Consider the following 26,747-nt stretch of genomic DNA (forward strand, 5'->3'; position numbering starts at 1 on the left):
CCCTTATTCACATATTTCACCCATCTGGGTCATTTTCCCATTCTTTGTTGCCTATGCACACTTCATGCATCCTTCAAGTCCCACTTTTTTCTTTGAAGTATTGACCTAATGCTCCAATCAGAAGAGACCTCTTTCTCTGAACCTCAAAGTAACATGTGTACTGTCCTAAATTATTTTTGTTTTTATTACTTTAATACAGGCACATGGTTAAAAAAACTTATGAGGATACAGAGGAGTATAAAAAAGAAGTCTCCCTCCCACCCTACCAACCCCAGTCCTAATCACTAGTAATAGCTTCTTGTGTATCTCTCCCGATGTTTCCTTTGCATACATAAGAATGCAAATATACGTGTGTGTGTATATTGTTTTACTCAAATGAGTTCATTACACTACACATGCTGTTCTGCAACTTCCTTTTTGTCTTTCTAAATCAACTTTATAAAAGTATGATTCACTTCTAATAAAATGTCATTTTAAGTGTATAAGTGAATGTGTTTGACACATGTATACATCCATGTAACCATCATCATAATCAAGACATAAAACATTGTCATCATCCCCAAAAGTTTCCTCATCATGCCTAACAGTCAATCTCTTTCCTCCATCCCTGGACTCAGGCAACCACTGACCTGCTTCCTCTCACTAGAGACAGATTTTGCATAGATGACTTTTCTAGAATTTAATATAATGAAATTGTTCAGCATGTACTCATTTTTGCCTGGCTTCTTTCTTATATAATGTTTTTGAGAGTTGCTTGCAGTGTTTGGCTGTTATTAGTAAAGTTGCTATGAACATTTGTGTACAAGTCTTTTTTTGTTGACGTTTTCATTTTTCTTGAGTAAATACCTAGGAATGAAATTGTTAGGTCATATGGTAAGTGTATGTCTAACTTCATAAGAAAGTGCCAAGCAGTTTTACCAAGTGGTTGTACCATTTCATTTTATACTCTTACAATCAGTGTATGAGTATTCAGTTGCTTCACATCCTCCCAACACTTGGTATTACTGATCTTTTTAATTTTAGCCATTTTGATTGATATATACATAGTGGTATGTCACACAGTTTTCATTTTCATTTTTCCCATGACTAGCGATGTTGAACTTATTTTTACATGTTTATTGGCTATCCATATATCTACCTCTGTAAAGTGTCTGTTGTCCTTTTAAAACTTCTTTATAAATTCTAGACAGAAGTCTTTTATCAGATATATGTATTGTGTTATTTTCTTCCTACAACTTGCTTTTTTCACTTAACCTAATATTTTTAGTTTATCTTATGATATGTAAGTTTTCTCTGTCCAGGCAATGGGTTTCCTCTATAAAGGAAGGTGCTTTTTAAAATTATCCAAATAATTTAGCATACTCCTTACACAGAACAATCATTTAAAAATACTTGGTGATTATCTCTTTAAACATGGGAGGAATGTAATTAACATATATTGAGCAGTTATTTTCTGTCATGTTTTTGCCTAAGTGTTATTTTATTTAATCCTCACATAAACCCCTAGAGGTAACTATTTCCTCAATTTACAAATGAGGAAACTAAGTCTTATAAAAGTTAAATATTTTGCCAGGTATATCCAGCTAGAAGCCCAATATAAATTTCTACTCACAGGGTCAAATTTTTCCTCTTCTAAACTTTTAGAAGTCTCACTCTTTTCTTCTTTGTTTTGTTGTTCAGCGTATCGCAAAATCCATTCTTTCATATTTACTTCCAAATTTTTTTCTTCCTTTTTTGGCTAGAAAGAAAAAACAAATATCTGAAAAATCAAAATTAGAAAAAGGTGTCAAAACTATCATCAAGTGTCACTGCTTTTATAATTTCTTTACACTCAGAAACAGTAGACACATAAGCCTCAAAAATCACATTCTTTACTGTTCAGTGAAGGACAAATGAATGGAACTCAACATTAATAAGTCTAAACTTCCATGATCCGAAGAATACATTTACATAAAGAGGCAAAAAAATGAAAGAACTGTTAAAAACTAGTGTTGTCCTTAAAAACAGTGGTTTTGTTGGGATGATGTTTCCACAGATTTTTGCTCCATTTATTTTTAGGCTTTATTGAGGTATAACTGATAAATTAAAAATTGCACATATTTAATGTACATATTATTAAAATGTTAATTATTTACTGTATATATACATATATATATATATAGACTCATCATTTTGATGAGTTTGGACATATGCATACACCCATGATATCGTCACCACGATCAAGGTGCTAAACATATCCATCACCTCCAAAAATTTTTGTGTGTTCTTGTGTGTGTGTGTGTGTACAGTACTGTACTGTTAACTATAGGCACTATGTTGCATAGCAGCTGTATAGAACTTACCTATCTTGCATAACTAAAATTTTATAACCATTAGCAGCATTTCCCCATTTGCCCCTCCTCCCTTTAGCCCCTGGTAACTACCATTCTATTCTCTGTTTCTATGAATATGACTACATTAGGTACCTCATATAAGTGACATAATGTAGTATTTGTCTTTCTGTGATTGGCTTATTTAGCATAATGTTCTCTAGGTTCACCCATGTTCATAGATGTTTTATGATATGCAGAGTGGTTATGTGTAATGCGTAATGAAGTGTAATGAAGTACACCTTCCAGTATTAATGCCTTTCTGTAATCCCCTTCCATACAGATTTTGAATTGGCCACGTGACTTGCTTCAACCAATGGGACATTAGCCAGAGTGATACAAGCAGAGGCTTGATAAAAATTTGTACACTGGTGCTTACTATCTCGAGATACTTGCTCTTGGAAGCCATATGTCAAGTAAGAAGTCTGACCACCATAATATCACCATATAAGAGGAAACCTAAGCTAGTCATGTGGAGAGAGAGATGCCTTGCTAGCTCCCAGCTGAGGCACCTAGTCATGTGAGCAAAGAAACCATTTTGGATGTTACAGTCTGAAGAGACACCTCATGGAGCAGAAGAACTGCCTAGCTGAGCCCAGTCCAGACTGCAAAATCATAAGAAATTCTTGGTTTAAGTCACTACATTTTCGGGTGGCTTGTTATGTAGCAATAGATAACTGAAACCGACAGTGATAGAAGAGTTTGGCAAACCCATTAGACATTTTCAATAAGTAAAAACATTATTGTAACCTAATATTTATACCCTTATGAACTATTATGTGTGCTTCATTCTGATTTTATACAACTTTAAATGTTTAATTCTTAAATTACCTTTATCTTAGGATCATCTTCCTGTTTTTTGGTTTTAGATTGCAGTGGAGGTGAAATAGTGGCTTGTATTTGAGGAGACTGGAATTTTGGCCTACTTAGAGGTTGTTGCTCTTCAAATTCCTGACTGAATCCTTCAGGAAGTGCATCTTAAGAGAAATTAGGATGAAAATAAACATGTACATGATACATAAAACACACAAATATTTATTAAACACTCACATTAACCCTGTCTAGATAAAGAGCACCTAATTTTATTCTACTGCTCATCTCCTAGGAATAGAAATCCTATGATGAACCTTGTTTTATTATCAAATCAGTGGGAACACTCTCTAGATGATAACCAGCCCACCTCTATTTGACCATTTATTTCACCCCCAATATGCTAGACTCCTAAATTTCCATAAGAAAATCTTAACCCTCCCCTCTCTTTGGTTGCCTGTCACAACATGTGACAGTATCCTTAATCAGTCATAGAAGCAATATGCATTCCAGGTTCTTGCCAAAGATTACAACCTTGACCCTTTGCTTAATTAAATATTATTTATCCAAAGCCAGACAGCCCTAATTTCTAAACCAAAACGAGGATACACAGCCTGACAGGTTACAGACAGGCAAACTCTGAGAATCTGCTGTATAATGTACATTGTAAAATGGCTATCAACAACTGAAAGCAGCACACAAAAAAATAATTTCTTCTTGCACAGACTACAACCTTTAAGAAGAATATACTAAAAAGACTAGAAAAGTGTAAGAACATTCTAAAAATAAATAATTATAACAGTGAAAAAAATTTTAAGTACAAGTCAAAAGCTTGATACCAATATCATAAACATTGAAATTATTTCAAAAGGTTTTATAAACTGAAAGACATTTATGACAATACTGCTTACCATCTGAAAGGTTTAAACAGAGCCAATCCAAGGCAGAATGAAGATCACCTCCGTGTAAGAGTGTGTTGGTCATGGCATCTTCAATGTCCTTAGTCTTAAATGAAAATGCTTGTAAAGCCATGTATAAATCCTATGAAAGGGAAATGTAAAAAAGTCATTCTGTCAATTTTCTCTTTTTTCATTACTAAGTCTATTCTCCCATTCATTTTAAACTAGAAACTCTGACACAAATTATAACTTCAAAAATATCTTTTTTTCTTTTCTTTTTTCCAGTTAGAAGAGTTAAATGTGCTCACTGTATTGAGAATCTGAGAACTATAGATAAATAAAAAAGGACCAGGAGAAACTGCTCATATTCTCACTATCTAAAGATACTGTTTGCAATGTAGTATGCTTCCTTCCTTTCAGTCATTTGTCTATGATTTTGTAAAAACAAACTTTACTTAACATTATAACATAAGCATCTTCCCAAATTATTAGAAACTGTTCATCAGTTTTAATAGTTACAGAATATTCCACTGGGTAGACATATCATAATCTATTTTCCTATTGGTGACCACTTAAGATGTTTCCTTTTTTTTATTATTATTATCAGCAGTGCTTCAATGAACATGTTCATACATAAAGCTTTTTATTGTACTTTCTAAAGCATGATCTTTACAGCTGGGCAGGACTGGGTTCAAATCCAGACTCTGCTTACTTTGCTACTTAGTAATTAAAAACCTCAGGCTATAAATTATGTAATCTTTCCAAGCCTCATTTCCTTCATTTGAAAAATGGGGCAAAATACCTTCCAGGATTGTGTGTCAGAGAAAATGTAAGCAAAGTGCCCACCACAAGTCCAACATAATTTTGGGAATGTAATTTAGTTTTCATATCACTATTTTAATGCATGTACTTGTTTTTGGCACAGCTCCTTCCTTATTCTTGCAGATGGAACTAATCTACATGAAATTTCAATGGAAGTTGAAAAGTCATTTTATCTCACATGTGGAGCTGTCTTAAAAATGCTCCACTAAAAGTAACTTAAAAAAAAGTTTGCAAAATACCTGTAATTTTTTGGCAGTAAGTCTTCCAGAAATCACTCCCTTGTCATTATTTTGCTTTTTATGCTCATTTATCACTCCAATAATTTTTTGCTCTAGTTTGTTATTAATTACCACCTGTTGAGACCAAAAAGGTCATATCAATTAGAAGATGAATTATTAAATAACATTTAATAATTAAATAATTAGAAACAAATCACACAGTTTTCTATATCCCTTCCAACCAAGCCCAGAATTTCAGCTGAAATCAGATACAGTGATTATCATATATTGGAATCCCATTCACTGGACCACATTCCTACCATATATTTAAGAAAAAATGGGATACGGAAAAAGCAACAACATGTGGCAAGGCAAAAATCCTTTTATAAAGCCTCTTGAAGCCGTATGTCTCAAGACTCTGTCCTTGGACCACCCTTAGATTGCCACCACAAAGACAGATTCCTAAGCCCTATCCTAAACATACTGAATCAGAATCCTTGGGGATGGAACCCAGAAATTTGCCTTAATGTAAACCAGCCCAAGCACATTGCCTGAAAGAATGGATGCTACACTAAAAAGAGGGCAAATCAAGTAGAAGTAAAAACTTATATAAATTGTAATAATTAGGTTACACAAATTATTTTGGCTTCCAGAGTTTGTTTTCTATTTTTTCCTATTGGCCATTTTACCTTCTGCTGTTTCCATATGTTTAACCTAAGATTATACAGCCAACTACCTTCAAAAATACCTTCTTTTGATCACATCTTTACTGAATGCTCACTACGAGCAATGCACAAAAACATACTTCAGGAATTCAGTCTAGCACAGGAAACATATATAAAAAGATAAACTGTAACCCAGCATGTCATTATTTAAAAAGATGGAAGAAGTGCTGATGGAACCACCAGGAAAATAACCTGGTGAGTTATGATGGACTTCACAGAGGTTACAAATGGAGAAAGGGAAATAGAGCATTCTAGGCTGAGAGCCCATGGACAAAAGCCTGGAATCGTTAAAAATCATATGGGATTTGGGGGAACAATGAGATATGAACTAAAATTTTAAGTGGAGAAGAGTAATGGAGAGGAGGCTGGAAAAGAATACTAAGTCAGACCTGAAAGGGTGTGTATGATATACTTAGAAGTTTGGACCTTATCCAGCTCTTCCTTAATTTCTTACAGGCTCTCAACAGATGTGTATGATTTACTTTTATTTAATATAGATGAGGAATTATTGTACTACTTACAAAAATTTTAAACACCCCATCATTTGCTTGCATTTAAGAGTTTATCTTTTTTTTTTAAGGTAACATTTCTTGAAAGGACTCAAAACCTTGATACTCACTTTCAAAATAGATTTATCCAGATTTGCAGGACCACCAGAATCATTTGCAGAATTAAAACTATAAATTTTTGGACCTGTATATAACAGACAATAAAGAGTCAAGGTAATTTAATGATTAATATCCATTACACTATTTTAATTTTCCTCTAAAGATCGCTAAACATTAAATATTTGATTTCAGCTCTTTCTTTTTCACTTTACCAAATAACTCAATCTGGAAGTCAGCGATACTTCCGCTAAATTTGCAAAAACATTCTACCGCTTAGCACTCTCTAGGTTAACTAGTTTCTCAGAGTGCAAATGCTTGGCACTTAGCTGAAGTAAGACCTCTCAGAGGATATTTGATTCCTGGCAGAGAAGATGGGTAATTTTGAAGAGAAAGCACTCCTCCTAAGGCAAAAAGGAGGTGGGAGTTCCTATCATTCTCTCCTACTGAGTATAAGGTTGCTATATTAGTTTCCAAGGCTGCTGTACAAACTTGGTGGCTGAATATACAGAAAAACTCTCTCTCAATTCTGAAGGCTAGAAGTCCAAAATCAAGGTGTCAGTAGGACCATACTCCCTCTGAAGTCTCTAGATAAGACTCTTTTCTTGCCTCTTCTGGCTTCTGGTGACCCCAGGCACTGCTTGGCTTGTCTGCCTCGTTAAAATGGGTCTTCACATGGCCTTATTCCCTCTGTCTCTCTGTGTGCAAATCTCCGTCTCCTTTCTCTGGACGCTAGTCATTGGATTTAGGGCTCTCCTTAAATCCACGATGATTTCATCTCAAGATCCTTAACTAATTACACCTGCAAAGATCTTTTTTCCAAATAAGATCACATTCTGAGGTTCCACGTGGACATGAAATTTTGGGGGACACTACTCAACACACTACAGTTGCCAAGTCTGTTCCAGTCAATAGAAATGCTATATATTAACAGTTTTCTAACAATGAGTAACTGGGAAGGAATACATTTTATTTTCAAACTTTGGTCTCATGATCTCCTTACTCTCTTAAAAATTATTGAAGATCCCAAATACTTTTTGTTTATGTAGGTTATAATACTGATATTTATCACACTATAAATTAAAAGGGAAATTTTATTTATTTATTTTTAAAGACTTATTTATTATTTATTTTTATTTATTTTTGGCTGCATCGGGTCTTAGTTGCCGCACGTGAGACCTTCGTTGAGGCACACGGGCTCTTCGTTGCGGTGCGCAGGCTTCTCTCTAGTTGTGGCGTGTGGATTTTCTCTTCTCTAGATGAGGCGCGTGGGCTCCAGTTGAGGCATGCAAGCTCAGTAGTTGTGGCACGCAGGCTTAGCTGCCCCGCGGCATGTGGGATCTTGGTTCCATGACCAGGGATTGAACACACGTCCCCTGCATTGCAAGGTGGATTCTTTATCACTGGACCACCAGGGAAATCCCAAAAGGGAAATTTTAAAAAATATTTATTAATTCATTAGAAATAAACCTACTACATGTTAATATAGTACTTTTATGAAAAATAACTATATTTTCCAAACCAAAAAAATTGTTTTCTACTTTTGCAAATCTCTTAACATCTGGCTTCTGCATTCAGTCTTCTGTAATGTCACACATCATGTAGTCACTGTACACTAGAGAGAAAATGAGCATGAAAATGGCAAATAACATTTTAGAATTACTATAAATATAGTTTGATCTTATTAAGCCTCTGCTAGAAAGGTCTCAAAAATTCCCCAGGATCCCCTAAGCACACTTTGAGAACCACTGCTATATAAAAATAATCCTAGAATCGTACAAAACCTTGTTACTCTGCTTTTATAAACCTTAAAATAGGATTTTTTTCACTTTGAGAAACCTAAACATTAAAGAGTTGCTTATTATAAAGTCCAGGATTTTAGTCTCTGTTGACTTACATTGGGTTGTTCATTTTAAGATGCTAGTTAATATAATGAGGCATTTAAAAAGGAAAACCAAAGTTTTTGAAAATAACTATTTACATTTGAGCAGTCTGAACTAGGAACATTGGTGGGTCCCTGAATTACTTCTGTGCTATCGTTAAGAAGGTACCCAAAGCTACCTAGAATATGTTAAAAGATAATAACAATTCTGGTATAGTATGGTTTTCCTCATCTTTTAGTCTCAGACTTTACCTTAATCCTGGTAACCTTGCTCATAAACTCATGTCAATGGTTATAAAGGAGAGTATATATCAGTAGTCTTTAACCATTTCTGGGGGGTCTTATCAGTTGTAGTAAATTCATTCACAAATTTAGCACACTAATCAGTTTTAGAGGTCCCTACACCCATGGAGGGGCCCCAGTTATAACCCATTCTGAAAAGGTACAGATGGATGAATGTTTCATTACCAAGACAATACTGAGAAACAGTTCAGGTTCCTGTGTTACTGACAGAGGTAAGATTGTAAATTCCATTAATAAGTGTTTTTTGGTTTTGGTTTTGGTTTTGGCCACGCCACACAGATTACGATATCTTGGTTCCCCAACCAGGAGTTGAACCTGAGCCCCAGCAGTGAAACCTCCGAGTCCTAACCACTGGACCACCAGGGAATTCCCAATTGGTTTTGTTTTTTAAATTAGTGAATTAAAGATTGCAGTCAGCTCTCATTTTTCTCCTCCAACCATTCCACCTAAAACGTCCAACCATATCACTTCCTTGAGGTCAGCTTATACTACAAACTTCCAGAGGGCAAATAAAAGATCTAAGTCCCCAGACTATCAGGAGGGGAATGAACACCCATACTGCTATGCATTCGCTGGGTGTCAATCAGGGTCTCTAAAAACGGTATGTTTTCATTTTATTCAATACTCTGAGGAAGTGAAGCAATAATGAGATCTTGCCAGGGATATTACCAATTAAATCAAGTAAACCAGTAAGGCCCTTTCATTTTCAAATTCTTCCTAAAACATGTTCATGTAAGATTTTTAGTCAGCATGAATGAAAACTCCAAAATCTGAAATGCATTTTAAAACAATGATAGAAATCCTTCTAAACTGTATTTACACTTCCTGCCATAATACATACAATAAGCAAAATTCAAAGCTTTTCGTGATGCATTACTTATTATGAGTATCTATGACTTTGCTCAGAGGCTTGCAGAGGCTACCCAATTCCCTGAGACTGCTCTAATTTTCTATTTAGTGATTCTTTGGTCTTCTCTCCTGTCAGCTGCCACCTTTCAGAATGTCAGCCTAATAACTCCCCACCCCCAAATTCTAATCTGTTACCTAGGAAAAAGTGATGGCACCAGAAGAAAATAGATACTGAAACTTGTAAATGAGTAACCCTATTTTCAAATACAATTCTAAGTCAATAGGCCATGGAATAAAAATGGTCCCCATTCTTCTGCCAAGTAATGTGCATAAGATTTATGGCAGCTACCTTTCTTGCTGCTTAGAGACCCTTCTCCACAAGTTTTGGTTTTGTTTTAGATGAACGGAGTTATTGGAAATCTGACTGGAAATAAGGAAGTTAGTGTGAATGTATCCCTAAGGCAAAAGCACTAAGGGTTTCAAATTTATAATGACTATTCATGGAACAAAGGAACATATGTAACTGGCTCTCAAAAATATTTATTACATTAAAGTTGAAGCACAGAAAAACTAAGTGATTTCCTCAAGATGACTTAGCAAGAAAAAAGAAGCATCAGCCAGAATCAATTTCTTGTTGCCCAATACTCTTTCTTATAGAATATATTCCTTTTATACGGTATTGCATTTTACACCCTACAGTGATTGTAACGACCCACTATCACTGAAACATTCACTTCGAGGTGCTGGTGCTGGTGATAGGTGCACTGAGGCACTGTGGCTCCCTTCTGCCCAACAGTACACATCTTCAAGGGGAACCAAACCAGCCAAGAGATCCAGTCAGGAATAAATAAGACCCAATCTTGTCCTCACGGAGCTCATATTCTGGTGGAGTAATTAAGCAACTAATTACCCAAATAGGCTATGAAGGGGAAGTACAGCGTATCTGGAGAATAAATTAGAGTTAGCGGATATAGTCTAAGCAGTCAGGGTCTGTGAGGAAGTCCATCCATACTGCCAAAACTACCTGACTAATCTTAGCTAAGGTCTCTTCCCCATTTAATACAAACACCAGTCCCCCCTCTCTCACTCCACCCATACAGACTTTCTTCTTGTCTTCCTGCATCATGCCAAGCTTGTTCCCACCTTAGGGCCTTTGCCCTTGTTGCCTAAGCCTCAAACATTCTGTCTCCAGATCTAATAACTGGTTGCTTCAAATCATCTCAGCAGGTTTCCTCAGAAAAACCATCTCTGTTCTAAACCAAAACAGACCCCACCACCCAATTTATTCTTTACCAAGTCACTGTTTTCTGATGTTCATGGCACTTTTTCTATTTTATTTTGGTGACCCTAAAAATTATTTATAACGGCTTTTATGAATTTATTCATGACATCAGTCCCCTAGTCTTATTTCCCTCTTAAGATTTTAAGTCTCAACTAGGTTTAAGAATTTTCACAAACACAAGCCTTATGGTTGTAAGCACCCTCCACCAGCCCCCAATAATGTAAGCCCCTTGAAAGCAGTGATCTCGGTCTGTTTTGTTCTTGTGGTATCCCCAGTGCCTAAAATCTTGCCTGGCACATAGTAGCTCTTCAAACATTATTTGATAAACAAAAGAAATGAAAAAATAGAAGTGGAAGAATACCCAGGATTGTACCAAGAACCATTTCATGGCACCAGTCATTTTCTACCTCCAATTTTGAGAAAGTATGCTATGTACAATCCTTCAAATTGTTTGAAAAGCCAGAGAGAGAGATGGAAGCAGAGTAAAGCAATTACATTTACATTAGGAACAACAAAGAGTTCAGAGATAATTTTTTCTGTGTACTTTTCCACTTTTTTCTTCCAAGTAGGCCTATCATATGTAATATAAAAATATCCAGACAGAAAAAAAGAAAACAAACAAAATCATGTAGCAATCTTGCTGCAACATTTATACTGCTACGTATATTGATTTATGGTTATAAAATATTCTCTACAAATTTGGTAGATAACCTCTCATTTTCTCTCTTTTGATTTCTTGGTCTTAGTAATTCCTCTGAAATTTTCCTTGTCACTTACCCAAGAAATTTTTTGGATGACTATATTCAGAGCATTTGACTAGATACTGAGGGATGTTAATACATAACCATAAAACTGTTCCTACCTCCTACAATTTTATAGGATAGATAAAATGTATAATTGCTCACATAGGCAAGATCTAAACATCAAAAAGAATGATTCAGACAACAATGATATACATGAGCTGTGGAGACAGAAGAATTCAAAAAGTAGTTGATATCTGCGGTGGGTATTACAGGATTCTGGTAGATAGCTTTAGGGATAGATAGCATTCCAATGAGAGAAAACGGCAAGAGTAAACATGAGGAGGCAGAAAGCCAACAGCTGCATTTGGAGCAGTGAAAATACACCAGATTTGCTAGAGCTGAATATAGGAACTAGTAAAAAGGCTAGAAAGGGGGTCTTAGACGAGCTGAACGGTTTGTATTTTATCACAAAGTCAGTGAAGACGCTTTAGAAAAAACTGGTAAGTGACGTGATCAAAGCAGTGGTTCTGAAAGATCAATCTGATGCTTTATGCAGGACAGACTGGAGGAGGAAAAAAGAGTACAGCTACGGAAATCCATTAGAAGGCTGTGTTGGTACTCCAGAAATTCATGAGTGCCTAAACTGAGGTGTGAACAGTATAAATCAAAAGTGAAAAGGGCATACATGGAAGAGAAATAAGCAAGGACTGCACGGAGCCTGACAACAGATCGGATGTGAAGAAGAAAGGAAGACATAAAAAATAAATATTGACATTGGATACAGGAATATGGAAAAATAGAAACAAAGAAGTCACAGGAGAAGCTAGTTTGGGGGAGAGAAGTATAGTTCAGTATTAGCAATGTTATTAAATTTGACGTGCTTGCAAAACAGGGCCAAAAGTCCAAGTAAATGTAGAAATGGCTGACTTGAGCTTGGAATAGACCAGGATTGGACATGTTGACTGAGGAGTCATCTACAAAAGAAAAGACAGAAGTAATGGAAGTAGATGAACTCTCCTGAAAGGGCTGTAGAGAGAGAATCATACTGTCACAGACTGACACCTTCGTAATGGTCATATTTTGGGGTTGGGAGAATGGGAAGCCAAAGAATACAACAAATGACTATTAGAAAGTTCAAAGAATTCAGAGGAATATCAAGAAAAGACAGAGAGTTAGAAAAAGGCTGATTCACAGAGTAAAAGTGCCACAGAATACTTAAGGAGAAATTCTATGTACTTGTAATTGCAGGCATAATAGCTTTGTAGTTAAAGGGTTACAATATATTGTAGGGCAAAGAATTATTATTCACCTTCTAAGTGAAGGTTTGTTACCTGCCTACTTCTTCAGTCTCATCTCTTTTCCTCCTCAGGCAGTGCTTACATTCTGAGTATCTTAAAGGCCCATGCTCTTTCCTGACTCAAGATCTTTGCACAACAGTGTTCCTTACCTCAGCCAGGAATACTATTTCCCCCATTCTGTACAGCGTTAACACCTATTCATCCTCCCGATACCGTCACTTTCTCAAAGAGACTGTCCATTACTCCTCCTTTTCCCCAGTAAAAATGAGATTACGCTGTTAAATTCTCTTCCTTAGCTTTTCTTTGTGGCACTTATCAATCATAAAGCAACGTTTGTGTGACTACTTCATGGCTGTGTGCGCCATTAGATTGGCAAGCTCCAGGAGAGACGATTTGTCTATTTTGCTCATCCCTTCCCTAACTTCATGCCAAATACACAGTAGGTTTTCAACAAATATTTGCTAGACTTACATTTCAGTAAGAACTACAAGCAAACAAGCTAAGCAGAACAAAACACCGTATAACTGTCCAGATCAGCTGTAATGGTGGCCTGCTGATCTGCAGCCAGAACCGGCAATCTCCAGATTGAGTTATCAAACCAAACTGCACAGTAAGCAAAAATGCATTGCTGCGGTAAAGATCGCTGATAATTTTTGCTATAGGTTACCCATATTCGGTGTGTAAGTGCTGAAATTCTTAAGTACTGATTTTTTCCATAACACGTGGAAACGCTACATCGTGGCTGAAAATGGTTTGAGAAGCAAGTAGAAAATGGGTCTGGCTCTAGGGCGTTAATAATTCCACACACTACTCTGCATTCGCCTCGCTAGTTTAGATGACGGCTCAAGACGGATCCCCACTGAAACGGGAGCTAATGCAAATTTCTTTTGTTCTCAGGAGATGAAGTGGAGATTAGGTGGGGGACGCTACCGTCGGAACTCTGGAGGCCCAAGCAGCTCACACTGATCTAAAACAAGGCTACCCGATGGGGAGCCAGCAGCTGTGAAAGATAGAAATTTTAAGACCGAGGGTCCGCCCAGGTGCGAAGGCTTCTCCCTCGGGACTGGCAGTAGCGGTTCAGGAGGAGGCCGGGGCCCGACCGCTCGTACCTTGCTTAACTCGGGGATCCCTGGTGCTAGTAGCGGCGGAAGGGGGCGGCCTAACCACAGGCTTCTTGTTTTGGGCCTCCCCGGCAGCTCCGGCCTCGGCGGATTTGGCTCTGGAAGCTGATACAGCGGCCCGGACCGCCGCGGCCCCCGGCGCCTTGTGTTTCTTGTTCTTGCCGCCCATGTTGCAGCTGCGGCAGAAGATTCCTCCCTGTCCAGGTCCCGGAACCACTCCCGCACCGCCTCCAGAAGCTCTTCACATTCCCCGAGTCCCAATCCGCCACCTTCCGCCCTCCATCCGGGCTTCTAGGCCCTGCTACAACCGCTGCTTCGCAATTGGTCCGACTCACCAAGGTCCCGCCTCCTCTCCGCCCACCTAGGCGTCTGCTGCGTGCCGGGAACCCTCGCCTCGCTCCCTCTTTAGCCAAGGAGCTGCCTATCCGCCGGTGGTTAAGAAAGGAAAGGTCGGAGGAGAAAAAGGAGGCAGGGAAAAAGTCTCCGGGGCTGCGTGACTCGACTAATTTTGTCTCCCACGGGGCCCTGTTGAGGCTTCGCTTGGCATCACTGTCGGTGCGGTCGCGGAGCATCGTGGGTAGGAGGGAGATTCGGTCTCGCAGCTCCGAAAGATGGCGGACGCTTTCGGGGATGAGCTCTTCAGCGTGTTTGAGGACGACTCGACCACTGCGCCCGGAGCCAAAAAAGACAAGGAGAAGGGGAAATGGAAGGGGCCGCCAGGGTCTGCGGAAAAGGCCGGGTAAGGAAGATGTCCGAGATGTCTTTTTTTCTTTCTCTCTCCTCAGTGCTGAGGGAAGAAAATCCCACTCTCTTCTGAAGACCACGAGAAGTAGGATGTACGTTAGTGGCGTTGGGAAGTGAAGGGGGTTGAGAAGAATGTTGAGGAGGGAGGAAGAACGTTGGTTTGGGGAAGCTGGGTCTTGGCGTTCTTCGGTGGCCGCAGGCAGCGTGGACTTCTGCCGCTGCAATTTCCCTGACGCGTGCGTAAGGCCTGACTACAACCCCTGCCTGCGCCCTGGGGTCGTGAGGGCAGGTCAGCTGTCTCTGAGTTTCTGTACCCCCAGCTCCAGCACAATACTGGGCACAATACAGGAAACGAATCACCAGTTGAGTAAAGGGTTAAGAAGCTTAGAAAATGTGACTTGGATTGACTTGGAGGGGAAAGGGCAAATAGCAGGAGAAGGGAGAGAGATTCAGTCTCCAAGCTTCAGTTTTCTTGCCCATAATGAGGTGATAGCGCCAACCGCTAGTGTTTTCGTGAGGAGTAAACGAGATAGTATGTGTAAGCGCCTAACAGTGTTTAGCACATAATAGATTCTCAAATGCTGGCTTTCTTTGATTTTATTAAGAAAAATTTTAAAAATTACTGGTCCCTGAAACTTAAAGTAAGATGATTCATTAGTTTACTCTTGACCTTGGGGGAGGATACCCAATGGATGCTTGAGTTAAATTAGACATGATTTTGCTCTCAAGGAACTTTTATTTGAGGTAAGGTAAACTTTTATTTGAGGTAACAGATACATATTTTAAAGAGTTAGTAGGAGATTGAAATACAATAAGCTGTATATACAGTTAAGTGCTATAAAAGTTCAGGAAAGAGAGCTATTTGTGATGTCTAGAGAGCCTTACATGCAAGAAGCTATTCTGTGTTGAGATGATTCCTTATTGACGCTGAGAATTTTTTTGATTTATTTTGTTTTGTAGCACAAATTGGGCTAGGCGGAGTGTTTGCTTAGGGACTACAAGAGATAAGCCTGAGAATATAAATTGGTTTTAGATTATGAAGGGCCTTGAATAGCAAGCATATGAGTTTTGATTTCATTTTAAAAACCCAGGTGAACATGTGTTTTTTTCCTAACTTGGTGACTGGATAGGTAGAGTGATAGTTTAGAAAAATTAATTTGGTATCAGTAGTCAGTGTATGGAAAGAGGAAAGACACTGATAGTAAAAAGTAAATTAAAAAGTATTTCAGTTATCTAATTATGAGATTATAAAAACCTCAACTCAGGAGGTCACAGAAGGAAGGAAAAGGAAAGATAAAATGTTGTGAAGGAAAAAATTGACAGGCCTTATTTAAGGAAGACAATGGAAAAGGTCAAAAGAGACGTTTTGAACTTGGATATCAGGAAGAAGAAAAATAGGGAAATTTATAGGAGATTTTGATTTAGAAATTAATCTGGCTAGAGACAAAGTGAAGTGATAGTATATCCATATTGAAGTGTCCATTGGGCAATTTTAATCTGGGTTTGGAGAAATACCAGAACTGTAGGTATATATTTGGATGCTATTTCAATTGGTACTGCTTGAAGTGGAGATTCCTGTGGGAAAGTATAGTTTTCCCACGTATAACATAGAGATTAGAGGGATGTTAGAACAATCAGGAGTTTGAAATGTCACATAAGAGTGAAACAAAAGAGAAGAATAGTCTTCCTCTCTCATTGAGTTAGAGGGTGTAGTAGTCTTGGAGAACTTTTCAGGGAAAATGAGAAAGGAGGACAGGTTCTTTTTATTTTTTTCCAAACAGGAATAATTAATAATTTCTGTAGTTTGAATGGGCAACTATGATGTTATGAAGATGATACATGTATAATTTCCTACTGCGGTAAATATTTTGTTTCAAAATTATTCAGGTAAAATTCACTTTGCAGTGTATTAGGGGTAAGCTGTTTCTGCAACCTTCCAAAGTGAAAATTTGTAGGATATAAAAACAATTTATATTTTAATTTTACTAGGAAATATGTGAACATTAGAGAAAGGAAATACATAAGAAAATATAGACCATGATTAACTTACGGAACTTTGTTTACTACCAACACTTCTAACTAGACCTAGACGTCTAGGTATTTTTAGGGAAAAATCCAATTTGCCTTATTGTAACTATCATACTGTCATAATTATTTGTATCTAGTCAATATGTATAGCATGATTTCCATCTGATTTGTATAACACAGAAGGGCAAATCCTGGAACTTTAGAGGATCTTGTCTTTTGTATTGATATTTAATACTCTAGACTAAGTGGGTGCTTTTTAAAAAAACTTTATGAGAATTGTCTGGAGAGAGAGAATAATATGAAAAACTCCATGTACGCATAACTCAGCTTCAGTATTATCAAGTCATGGTCAATTTATTCCCACACCCTTTTTTTGTAAATCAAATGCTACTAATCATGTTATTTCCCCCTAAATATTTCAGTATGCATCTCTTGTTGATTATGACTTTTTTTTCCAACATAACTGTCATGCCATTGTTATACCTAACAAAATGTACAATAATTCCTTGATATCATTGAATAGTCAGTCCACAGTAAGATTCCCCAGTTGTCTCAAAGGTATTTTTTTGTAGTTGGTTTATTTGAATCAGGTTCCAGACAAAGCCCTTATACTGTTTTGGTTGTTATATCCCTGAAGTCTTTCATTTTACAACAGTCCCTTTTTTCCTTACGCTATTGATTTCTTTTGGAGGGGTGGATGAGAGGAGAAACCAGCTCATTTGTCCTGTATAGTTTTCCACATCCTGAATTTGCTTTCTTATGCTGTCATTTTACTAGCTTTTTTATCTTCAAGTATTTACTGTAAACTGTCCTTATATCCAGAGCGGAACTATGCAATCTATAGTAGTCCCCCACCCTTATCTGAGGGGGATAGGTTCCAAGAGCCCCAGTGGTTGCCCGAAACCTTGGATAGTACCAAACCCTATATGTAGTATGATTTTTCCTATACATACATACCTACGAAAGCATAATTTATAAATTAGGCACAGTAAGAGATTAACAATTACTAAAAATAAAATGAAATAATTATATCAATATATAAGTTGAGAACTTTCACCTTTTCATTTAAAGTAAGCACTTGACGGCTTCTCTTTGGCATTGCCAGCATCACTACTCTTGTGCTTCGGGGCCATTATTAAGTAAAATAATGGTTACTTAAACACAAGCACTGCCATAGTACAACAGTGATCTGAAAACTTAGACAGCCACTAAGTGACTTAATAGGCTGGATACTGTTGGCAAAGGGATGGTTCATGTCCCAGGCGGGGTGGAGCAGGAATGTGCAAGATTTCATCATGCTACTCAAAAAGGCATCCAGTTTAAAACTTATGAATTATTTACCTCTGGAATTTTCCATTTAATATTTTTGGACCTCAGTTGACCTTGGGTGACTGAACTCTTGGAAAGGGAAAACACAGATAAGGGGGGGACTCCTGTAATAGCTGCTACCTACCTGTAGCTATTGAGCACTTAAATGTAGCTAATCAGAATTGACGTGTTCTGTGAATGTAAGATATACACTGTATCTTGAAGACTTGTTATAAAAAATGTCAAATACATCATTTTTATCTTTATATACTGAAATAATATTTTGTATATTTTGGGTTAAATGAAATATATTAAAATTGGTTTCTTTTTTAAACTATTTTAACATGGTTACTAGAAATTTAAAGTTATATGGGTACTTGCATGTATATATCTTGGACAGCTGCTGATGTCGAGACTTGATTAGATTCAGATTCAATTGTTTAGATAAGAATACGGTTGAATAGAGAGTTGAATATAGTATTAAAGAATAATGGAGCTCTTCTGAAGGAAAGTATTCTACAATGAATTTAGGTTTTAAGCTTCTCAAAGGTATAGGAATGATGTTTCTTTGTTTTATAGTTGTCACCAACTCCTAGTAGGTTTAATTACAATGCTTTGGTTGATGCTTACTAATTCAGAGACAGAATAATAAAATGTTAGAACTAGAGGGATCATAATTATCATTCATACGTCTTCTTTTACTGAGGGCCAAGGATATTGATCGCTTGTCCAAAGGAGATTCATGTAAGTAATATGGGACAACTGTGAATGCCTATTCCACTAAATGGGGCGTGAGAGGAATTACATATTTCAGGTTTTGCCAAGCATCAAGGAATAAACTTCATTATGGAAAGGTTATTCAAGCATATAGATCAATACTACTGTTTGTTGAGTCTTTTTTAAAAAAATTTTTCTGTTGAGATAAAACATATTAAAAAAAAGTGCGAAAGTCATGGGACAAATTTTCATAGTGAACACAACCAATGTAAGCCCTGTTCAGGACAAAAAAATAGAATATTGCAGAAATCCCTCTTTGTCCCCCAGTAAAGTGACTAACCTGATAACCACATGTGTTAGTTATTTTTTTGTTTGTAAATATAATGTAAATGGATTCATACAGAATATGTTCTTTTGTTTCTGGCTTTTGCTCAACATTGTTTGTAAAATTCTTAACTGTAGCTCTGGCAGTACCTTTCAAAGTATGATTGAGGTTTGGTGTGGGATCAGAGGAATATTCCCAATTATCTGAAAAGCCTGCTCTTTTTCAACTATAGGAGACTGAATTTTTCTTCACATACTTCAGCCAAAAACTGTATCACAACAAATTGAATGTAGAGATAGATGAGAGTCCAGCTGCCTTCTATTAAGCCAGACATTAAAGAGACTTGCAAAAATATAAAACAATGCCATTCTTCTCATTAAAATTTTTTTGGGAAAATACTAACTTTTTTTTAGTTTTAATATTTAATATGGTAAACATCAGTAGATAAGACTACATAAACAAAATTCCTTGGAATCCTCAGTAACTTTTAGACTGGAAAATCAAAATCAAAATCTCTCATTTCTGAGATCAGTAATTTTGGAGCCACTGATGTAATATAGTCTACTTTAATTTCCATTTTCCTGGTAATTAATGGTTCTTGAGCTCCTTTTCGTATGCTTATTGATCATTTGGATAGCCTCTTTCGTAAAGTGCCTGTACTAGTCTTTTGCTCATTTTTTTATTGGGTTATCTTTTTTTTTTTAATCTGTAGCCGTCACTTCCATTATTTTAGATACATACGCCTTTTGTCAGTTATGTGTGTTTCCTCCCACTTTGTCTTTTCTCTGTACTCTCTTAATGGTACCTTTTGATTTACAGAAACTCTTAGTTTCAATGCAGTCCAATTTAGCAAACTTACTTTTTGGTTAACAATTTTATGTTCTGTTTAGTAATACCTAAAGATAATTTTCTCATTTTATCTTCTAGAGTCTTTGTTGTTTTTGCGTTTCACAATTAGATCTAATATCCATATTGATTTTTGTGTATAATTGGCATAGGGGTCAGATTGATTTTCCCTATGGTTATCCAATCCACAAAGCACCGTTTATTGTCACTACTTTTGACCAGTGAATCCAACCACATAAAAAAATTTTCTCCCAAATAGTAATATTATGCCATTAGAAAAGCATTAAATGTTTATTGAAAGTGTTCACGTAAATGTCTAATGGTATTTTACAGTTTTTAAGAATATTATATTAGTAGTAGTTACGTTAATGTGAGTTGCAAAATATTTTTAGAACAGAATTTCCAAGAAAATATGAAATGAAAGAGGAGTAGTATTCAGTTTCATTAGTTAAAATAAGAGTATTCTGGGCTTTAGCCACTTTTGATTTGTAATATCTATTTACATGACTTTTTTTGTTAATAGTGTATATTATACATGGGATAATATTTTATGGAGTCGCCCTTAAAGTAAGCAGTGCTATTGCAGAATTCATTCTAAACCGTTCACTTTTCAGAAGACGTTTTGATGGTAAATTACAATCTGAGTCAACTAATATTGGAAAAAACAAGAGAGATGCAGACTTCGAGGGCACAGATGAACCCATTTTTGGAAAGAAGCCCAGGGTAGAAGAGTCAATAACTGAAGACTTAAGGTAGTATTTCCATTGTTATAAATGCTAGTAACTCTTAGGTTGGGTGGTTGCCTGAAGTTTTGAAAATTGCTTGTATGTTGTTACTTTATGAAAATATTTGTTGAATTAGAGAAATGAAAATAAATATTCTTTATATATTCATATAAACATATAACTGTAGAACAATTAGGTAAGTTTGGGGAAATGGAAAACAATATAGAAAAGAAAGGCTTTTAATACTTTTGAATCCAATTTTAAGAAAGAATCTTGAAGCCTGATTTTTTTAAAAAGAAGAAATGCCATTTCATTTATTTGTTAATGTCTTAGAAGAGGATCACTGGGAGAGTGGGATAAAAGGAAAGAATAAAACTGACACAATGGAAGGGAATCCTTGAGAAGGAGCATTAGAAGGAATTAGATTTTCACTGTTGCATGTAGCAGTAGAGTGGCTATGAATCTCAAGACTACTGTCAATGAGGGAGACCCATGGATATGTGTGGCTGAAATAGCTGGGTGTTTCTTTGATTTCAAAAGTTGGAACTTTCTAGAAATTAATTCCAATTTCTTAGGTTGACCTGTTTTCTCTCGTAGCGATGGTCATGACTTTGCTTTTCCCTTCTCATTTGCCATATTCTAGGTTGGCACTACAATAAAGAATTTACGCCTATGGTTTTTTGTTGTTGTTGTTGTTTTTTAACCGGTTAGCTGTTGTTGTAGCTAGCAAAAGTAGGTACTATACATGGTGGTAGATGTATCACTGAAATACTTAAGATGCACTGTTTGTCCAAACTAGTGGAATAGGTTACAAAATAATACTGATAATTTAAAATCATTGTTGCTTATTGTAGTAATTCTTGGGTTTTATCCAAAGTATGGTTATTGATTTAAAGTAAAAAATCAAAAGTACAATCAATAATAGTGGATCTAGTGCAGAAATACATCTATTTTTCTTCAATTTATCCACAATCATGTCTTTTCAGAGTCTAAACAGAGAACCTAGATGAGTATAACTTAGGATTTTGATGAGAAGAGGGAACACTTCTATAAATTATAGCAACATCTGTATTAGGCTAGTTTATTTTATACTTCCTATCATGTAATGGTTTTTATAAGCAGCTTTGTGTTTTGAAGCAGTGATAATGCTTTTGTAGAGGTACTTTTTATCCAAAATAGTTACTGGAACTAAGCTGACATAATTATTTGAATAATCCATTTGGAGTCTGTTTTGTATTTGTAATAAAAGATGGTAACTCACCATTTTGAATTCCCAGCATATATAATTCTCAGTAATTTATTTTAATGTAATTTTAACAATTTTTTTTTTTTTTAAGTTTGTCAGACTTGATGCCCAGGGTCAAGGTACAATCAGTTGAAACTGTTGAAGGGTGTACACATGAGGTAAGCACAAACAGTGTATGGTAAGTTGGTGTTTTAAGTGGGATTTTGCTTTGGACTATCTAGTCTGATGATTGACAAGCAGTTTAGCCTTAAGGGCTTTGGAAACAATATGTAGTTTCTGTGCAGTCAGCTTACGTAGTCTAGTGGAAGGAGCTGGGGGTTTGTATTCAAACCTGAGCTCAGACACTGACACAGCGCTTTTCCCAACTACAGTCTTGGATAAATTTCTTAACCTCTTTGACATTGTTTTTCTAATTTGTAAGTTTAGAATAATGGGATTTACATCTTGGGGTGGTTGTGAAGATTATGTAAGAAAATTAGGTAAGATACCCAGCACAGAGTAGGGTTTTTTTGTTGGTTTTTTTGTTTTGTTTTTCAGAGTAGGAATTTAGTACATGTTTATTCCCATGCTCCTAAAGTCAAGTAACAGTGACATTTTGCAGGTCCCGTGCTTTTTTGTGTTTTGCTCTTATGACTGATATATTGCAGTTTCATTGTCTGCCACAAGGTGGTGGTCACTGATAGCTTGTAGTAACCGTTTATCAGTGAGCATTTATAAAAATATGGGACATAAGGAAACTAACACTAGTTCTTTCTATTAAGCCTTCTGCCTTTACCATGTAACCTTATAAGTTATTACTACAGTTAATTGGGGAATCTTATTAAAGACTTTATCAAATAAGCAGAGTAATTCCAAATTAACAAAAATTGCTTTTGATGTAGATCTGGAACCTTATTTTCTTAAACACCTGTTTTTCTACTTGAAATTTCCTTATGTTCCTTTAGAATAGCACTTAGTTTGGCAGGTATAATATCCATTAGATCATTCATTTAACGCTTATATTAGACCCTATTTGATGCTGTGGTCTTAAAAAGATGGGGAAAAAACCTCAAACACACACAAATTTTTCTCTCAAGAGGTCAGAAGTTCTTTCTGTCCTCCTTCATGATTATCCTCAAGCCCTCCATTCTGTTATCTCCTCTCACATTTTTAGCAGGTAACCTTACCTTTTACTTTATATTAGAGGTTTGAAGATACCAAGTTGGAGTCACATCAACTCAAAGGACAAGGCACTGCGCTGTTTAGGCTGAGGAGAGTTGTTCTTGGTTGTATCCTATCCTGCCTCCACAAAGACTTGGATCATTCCATTTTCCCTTGACTGTTTCTGGTGTCTCCTTTTCTCTATTTTCCTTTTCTTATCAGCATATGAATATTCAAAAGCTTCTCTTTTGTTCTTTGTTGCTTTTTAGCCACTGTGTTGTGTTTCTTCTTCCCCATTGTAGTCATTCATTCAGTACATATCTTCCGGGTGCCAGGTATATTTTATCATTCACTGAATATAGAGATAAACAAAAAAAGTTATGGTCCCTTTCTTTTCAGAGTTGTTATTGAGTGCTCTGCTTAGAAAATCCCTGCTTAACTTCCTAACTTTCCAGTCATCTTTTAGTCTACTATAGTTAGATTTCTTCTTTCTCCATGTCTTTCAAACTGCTCTGGCAAAAATCACCAATAACTAATTGCTAAGTCTATTTGACTCTTGATTATTCTGTTGGTTTTCTATTTTTCTGACTCCTTAGTCTCTGTAGGCTTCTCTTCTACCTGTCTGTTATAAGTTAGTGTTACCCAGACTGTTTTCAGAGAATAAAAACAAAACTCTGATTCTCATACATGTGAAAACACAATTTGTTGTTGCTGCTATTAAATCTCAGAAATGTTAAAATCTAAATTGCTTTGTGTTAATGTTTTTTGTTCATGTCATAGCAAGTATCAGGAGAGATGTGAGGGAGGTGAACCAAGTAACCAGGTATGGCCCCGCAGGTTGATCATACCTTGATGAGGGTCACACCATGATTTAGGGTCTAGTCTTCAGATTTTCAGATTCCGAAATTTGATTTTGTCAGTGCGCCGGAGGTTGTGCTCTTTGGATAGAATCACTTTCATCATACTCATGGTATGGTATAACAAAAGAAGGACATTCCCTTAAATTAATGGATAAGTAGTCCTCTTATTGTCAAACTACCTAGGAGTCAGAAACTACTTAGAAGTTTCTTGGCGTCATAATAAAGGGGAATATGTAGTCTCAAGGGGAAGACTGATGAAAACTATTCCTGTCCCCGGAAGGGTTCATTCATTAATAAAAACAACTCAAATTAATCCTTTCGTAATGTGTGCTGGATAAACTACCAAATTCTACCCCTTTATAGATTCTATTTAGAGTTTCACATTGCTTCTAACACAGTTATTATACTGGGTATTGTTCATTGAGTTTCATAATTTATCGTTTCACTTAATTACAGTCAGGTTCTAGTTATTCCTTTTTGAAACACTACACACACCATCTTGATTGTAATAGAATTGCAAATTTACCAACAATCTCTCAATATTTCTAAGACAGCTAATCTTACCTCATGCTTGTTTGTTGAAATTTTGCTCTTAGAAATTATTTCTAACTTCTGTGTGTACCGTACTTTGCCCTTGTTGATTATTTATACATTAATTCGCTTAAGTATTGGGAATTTAGATATATTGTGAACTGCTCTCCAGATCTTAATCTTCACTGGAGGAAAATTAGTTTCCTGTTGCAGGGAATAATACCATTTTATTCCACATAGTTTTCTTTCATATAGTGGCATCCCTTTTTTATGTCCATTCTGCTTTTTTGAGCATTCATTAATGTCAGGAAGTACATTAGATATAGAAAATACAAAGATAGCTGAGATAGATCCTAGACCTTAATAAACAGTTTATTTTGGGAGATAGACTTAAGTGCTTTTAATTAGATTACTATCAGATAAACACTAATAGAAGTTTTTTGAATGTTGTAGCTTTTGCATTTTGACTTTTTCTCAAAGGTGGTTATTTAATTTTACAGTGTCTAAGACTGTCAGAAACACTTTAGTTCATCACCTTTATTTTTCAAACCATCATTGATTAAGGAGTGTTGAATGCATCAATTCTCGAATAGTAGATTGATTTTTTTTTTTTTAACATCAGGTTGCACTTCCTGCAGATGAAGATTATCTACCACTTAAACCTCGCGTTGGAAAAGCTGCAAAGGTTTGTACTTTGGGCAGTACGGTTTGTACAGTTTTGTGAGTCTGTTTTCCTAAAAATCTTAAAGATAAACTTTTAAATGAGATTCTTATACTTCCCAGTGTGTGTGTATATATGTATATACACACATGTATATGTACAAACTAAGAAGCCGCCACCTGAAGTCAAATATGGTGAGAACCAAATCAATAACCAGGCTGAAAACCAAGTATCATGTGATAAGATTTTTAAAAATTAAAATAATTCTCAACCTTTTTAATGAATCTAATGAAAAGTACTGATCTTTCTCTAGAAAAAAATGCATATGTACAATCAGTTTTGCATATAGTTTTGGGAGTTGAACAAGCTTCTAATGAAATTTAAACTCTATTGCTGATAGTAAATGGATTTTGAAACCCTGATAGATGGTGAAAGAGTAATATAAATTTTCCAAGTCATTTTCTTAAGTAAAAAAGGCAGTATGGTGGGGTAAACATGAACTCTTCAAGTCTAATAGATATATTATTCTGCCTTTGCTGAATGAACTTCATTGAGGCCTTGCCTTTTCAGAGCCTCAGAGTTCCCATCTGTGAAAAGAAATTATACTTAGGTTAGGGGTTACTGTGAAGATTAGTATGTGGAAAATGTGTTGCACAGTGCCCACCATAAAGCATGTTCTTGATAAATGGTAATGATTATTGTGTTGTAATTAATATATATGTAAACATATAATAATTGAAAGATCAGATAGTAGAAATAACTTCTATGCTGTCTGGTTAAAGTTTTTTTTTTAATTCTTCCTAATTTTCTCTAGTGGGTGGCATATTTCCCATATAGACTCATAAAGAAATGCTCCCAGAATGCTTCTAGGGGTAGCATCTCTTGGTTTTAAGTGTACTGTGATGTGTCTAGGTGTCTTCATACAGATACTAATTTTTTTTATAGGAATATCCGTTCATTCTTGATGCTTTTCAAAGAGAAGCCATTCAGTGTGTTGATAATAATCAGTCTGTTCTAGTATCTGCACATACATCAGCAGGAAAAACTGTATGCGCTGAGTGAGTAGCTTTCTTTTTCAATGGAATTTTAGGACTGTTAATATTTGCTTTATACTTTAGGTGCTCCTATGTTGGGTGCATAAATATTTACAAATATTATATCCTCCTGTTGGACTCACCCCTTTATCGTTATGTAATGCCCTTCTTTGTCTCTTGTTACAGTCTTAGTTTTATTTTTTATTTATTTATTTATTGTTATAAATTTATTTATTTATTTTTGGCTGCATTGGGTCTTCGTTGCTGCACGTGGGCTTTCTCTAGTTGCTGCAGGCGGGGGCTGCTCTTCCTTGCGGTGCGCGGGCTTCTCATTGCGGTGGCTTGTCTTGTTGCAGAGCACAGTCTCTAGGTGCCTGGGCTGCAGTAGTTGTGGCTCATCGGCTCTAGAGAGCAGGCTCAGTAGTTGTGGCGCATGGGCTTAGTTGCTCTGCGGCATGTGGGATCTTCCCAGACCAGGGCTCGAACCCATGTTCCCTGCATTGGCAGGCGGATTCTTAACCACTGCACCACCAGGGAAGTCCTTACAGTCTTAGTTTTAAAGTCTATTTTGTTTTACATAAGTGTAGCTACCACAGCGTTCTTTTGGTTTCTATTTGCATGGAATATCTTTTTCCATCCCTTCACTTTCAGTCTGT

General features: G+C 36.3%; 2 protein-coding genes across 3 annotated transcripts in view; one reads left to right on the forward strand and one right to left on the reverse strand.

The window, feature by feature from the left end:
* Positions 1 to 14,212, reverse strand: part of DHX29 (DExH-box helicase 29) — a 46,545-nt gene extending 32,333 nt beyond the window's left edge. The window contains exons 1-6 of the mRNA XM_068535341.1: positions 13,915 to 14,212; positions 6,463 to 6,536; positions 5,140 to 5,253; positions 4,091 to 4,220; positions 3,201 to 3,346; positions 1,613 to 1,738 (exon numbers count right to left, since the gene is read on the reverse strand). Coding sequence (XP_068391442.1) covers positions 1,613 to 1,738; positions 3,201 to 3,346; positions 4,091 to 4,220; positions 5,140 to 5,253; positions 6,463 to 6,536; positions 13,915 to 14,095 — 771 coding nt within the window. The 5' untranslated portion in view covers positions 14,096 to 14,212. The remainder of the gene's footprint in view (positions 1 to 1,612; positions 1,739 to 3,200; positions 3,347 to 4,090; positions 4,221 to 5,139; positions 5,254 to 6,462; positions 6,537 to 13,914) is intronic.
* An 81-nt stretch (positions 14,213 to 14,293) lies between these two features.
* Positions 14,294 to 26,747, forward strand: part of MTREX (Mtr4 exosome RNA helicase) — a 131,246-nt gene continuing 118,792 nt past the window's right edge. The window contains exons 1-5 of one of the 2 annotated variants that reach the window (XM_068535342.1): positions 14,294 to 14,665; positions 20,509 to 20,646; positions 21,957 to 22,023; positions 25,019 to 25,081; positions 26,003 to 26,115. In XM_068535342.1, the coding sequence (XP_068391443.1) occupies positions 14,538 to 14,665; positions 20,509 to 20,646; positions 21,957 to 22,023; positions 25,019 to 25,081; positions 26,003 to 26,115 (509 nt within the window). In that variant the 5' untranslated portion in view covers positions 14,294 to 14,537. The remainder of the gene's footprint in view (positions 14,666 to 20,508; positions 20,647 to 21,956; positions 22,024 to 25,018; positions 25,082 to 26,002; positions 26,116 to 26,747) is intronic. The other variant, XM_068535343.1, reaches the window with a different exon arrangement.

The sequence above is a fragment of the Eschrichtius robustus genome, chromosome 2, assembly GCF_028021215.1.
Source record: "Eschrichtius robustus isolate mEscRob2 chromosome 2, mEscRob2.pri, whole genome shotgun sequence".
NCBI classification, from domain to species: Eukaryota; Metazoa; Chordata; class Mammalia; order Artiodactyla; family Eschrichtiidae; genus Eschrichtius; species Eschrichtius robustus.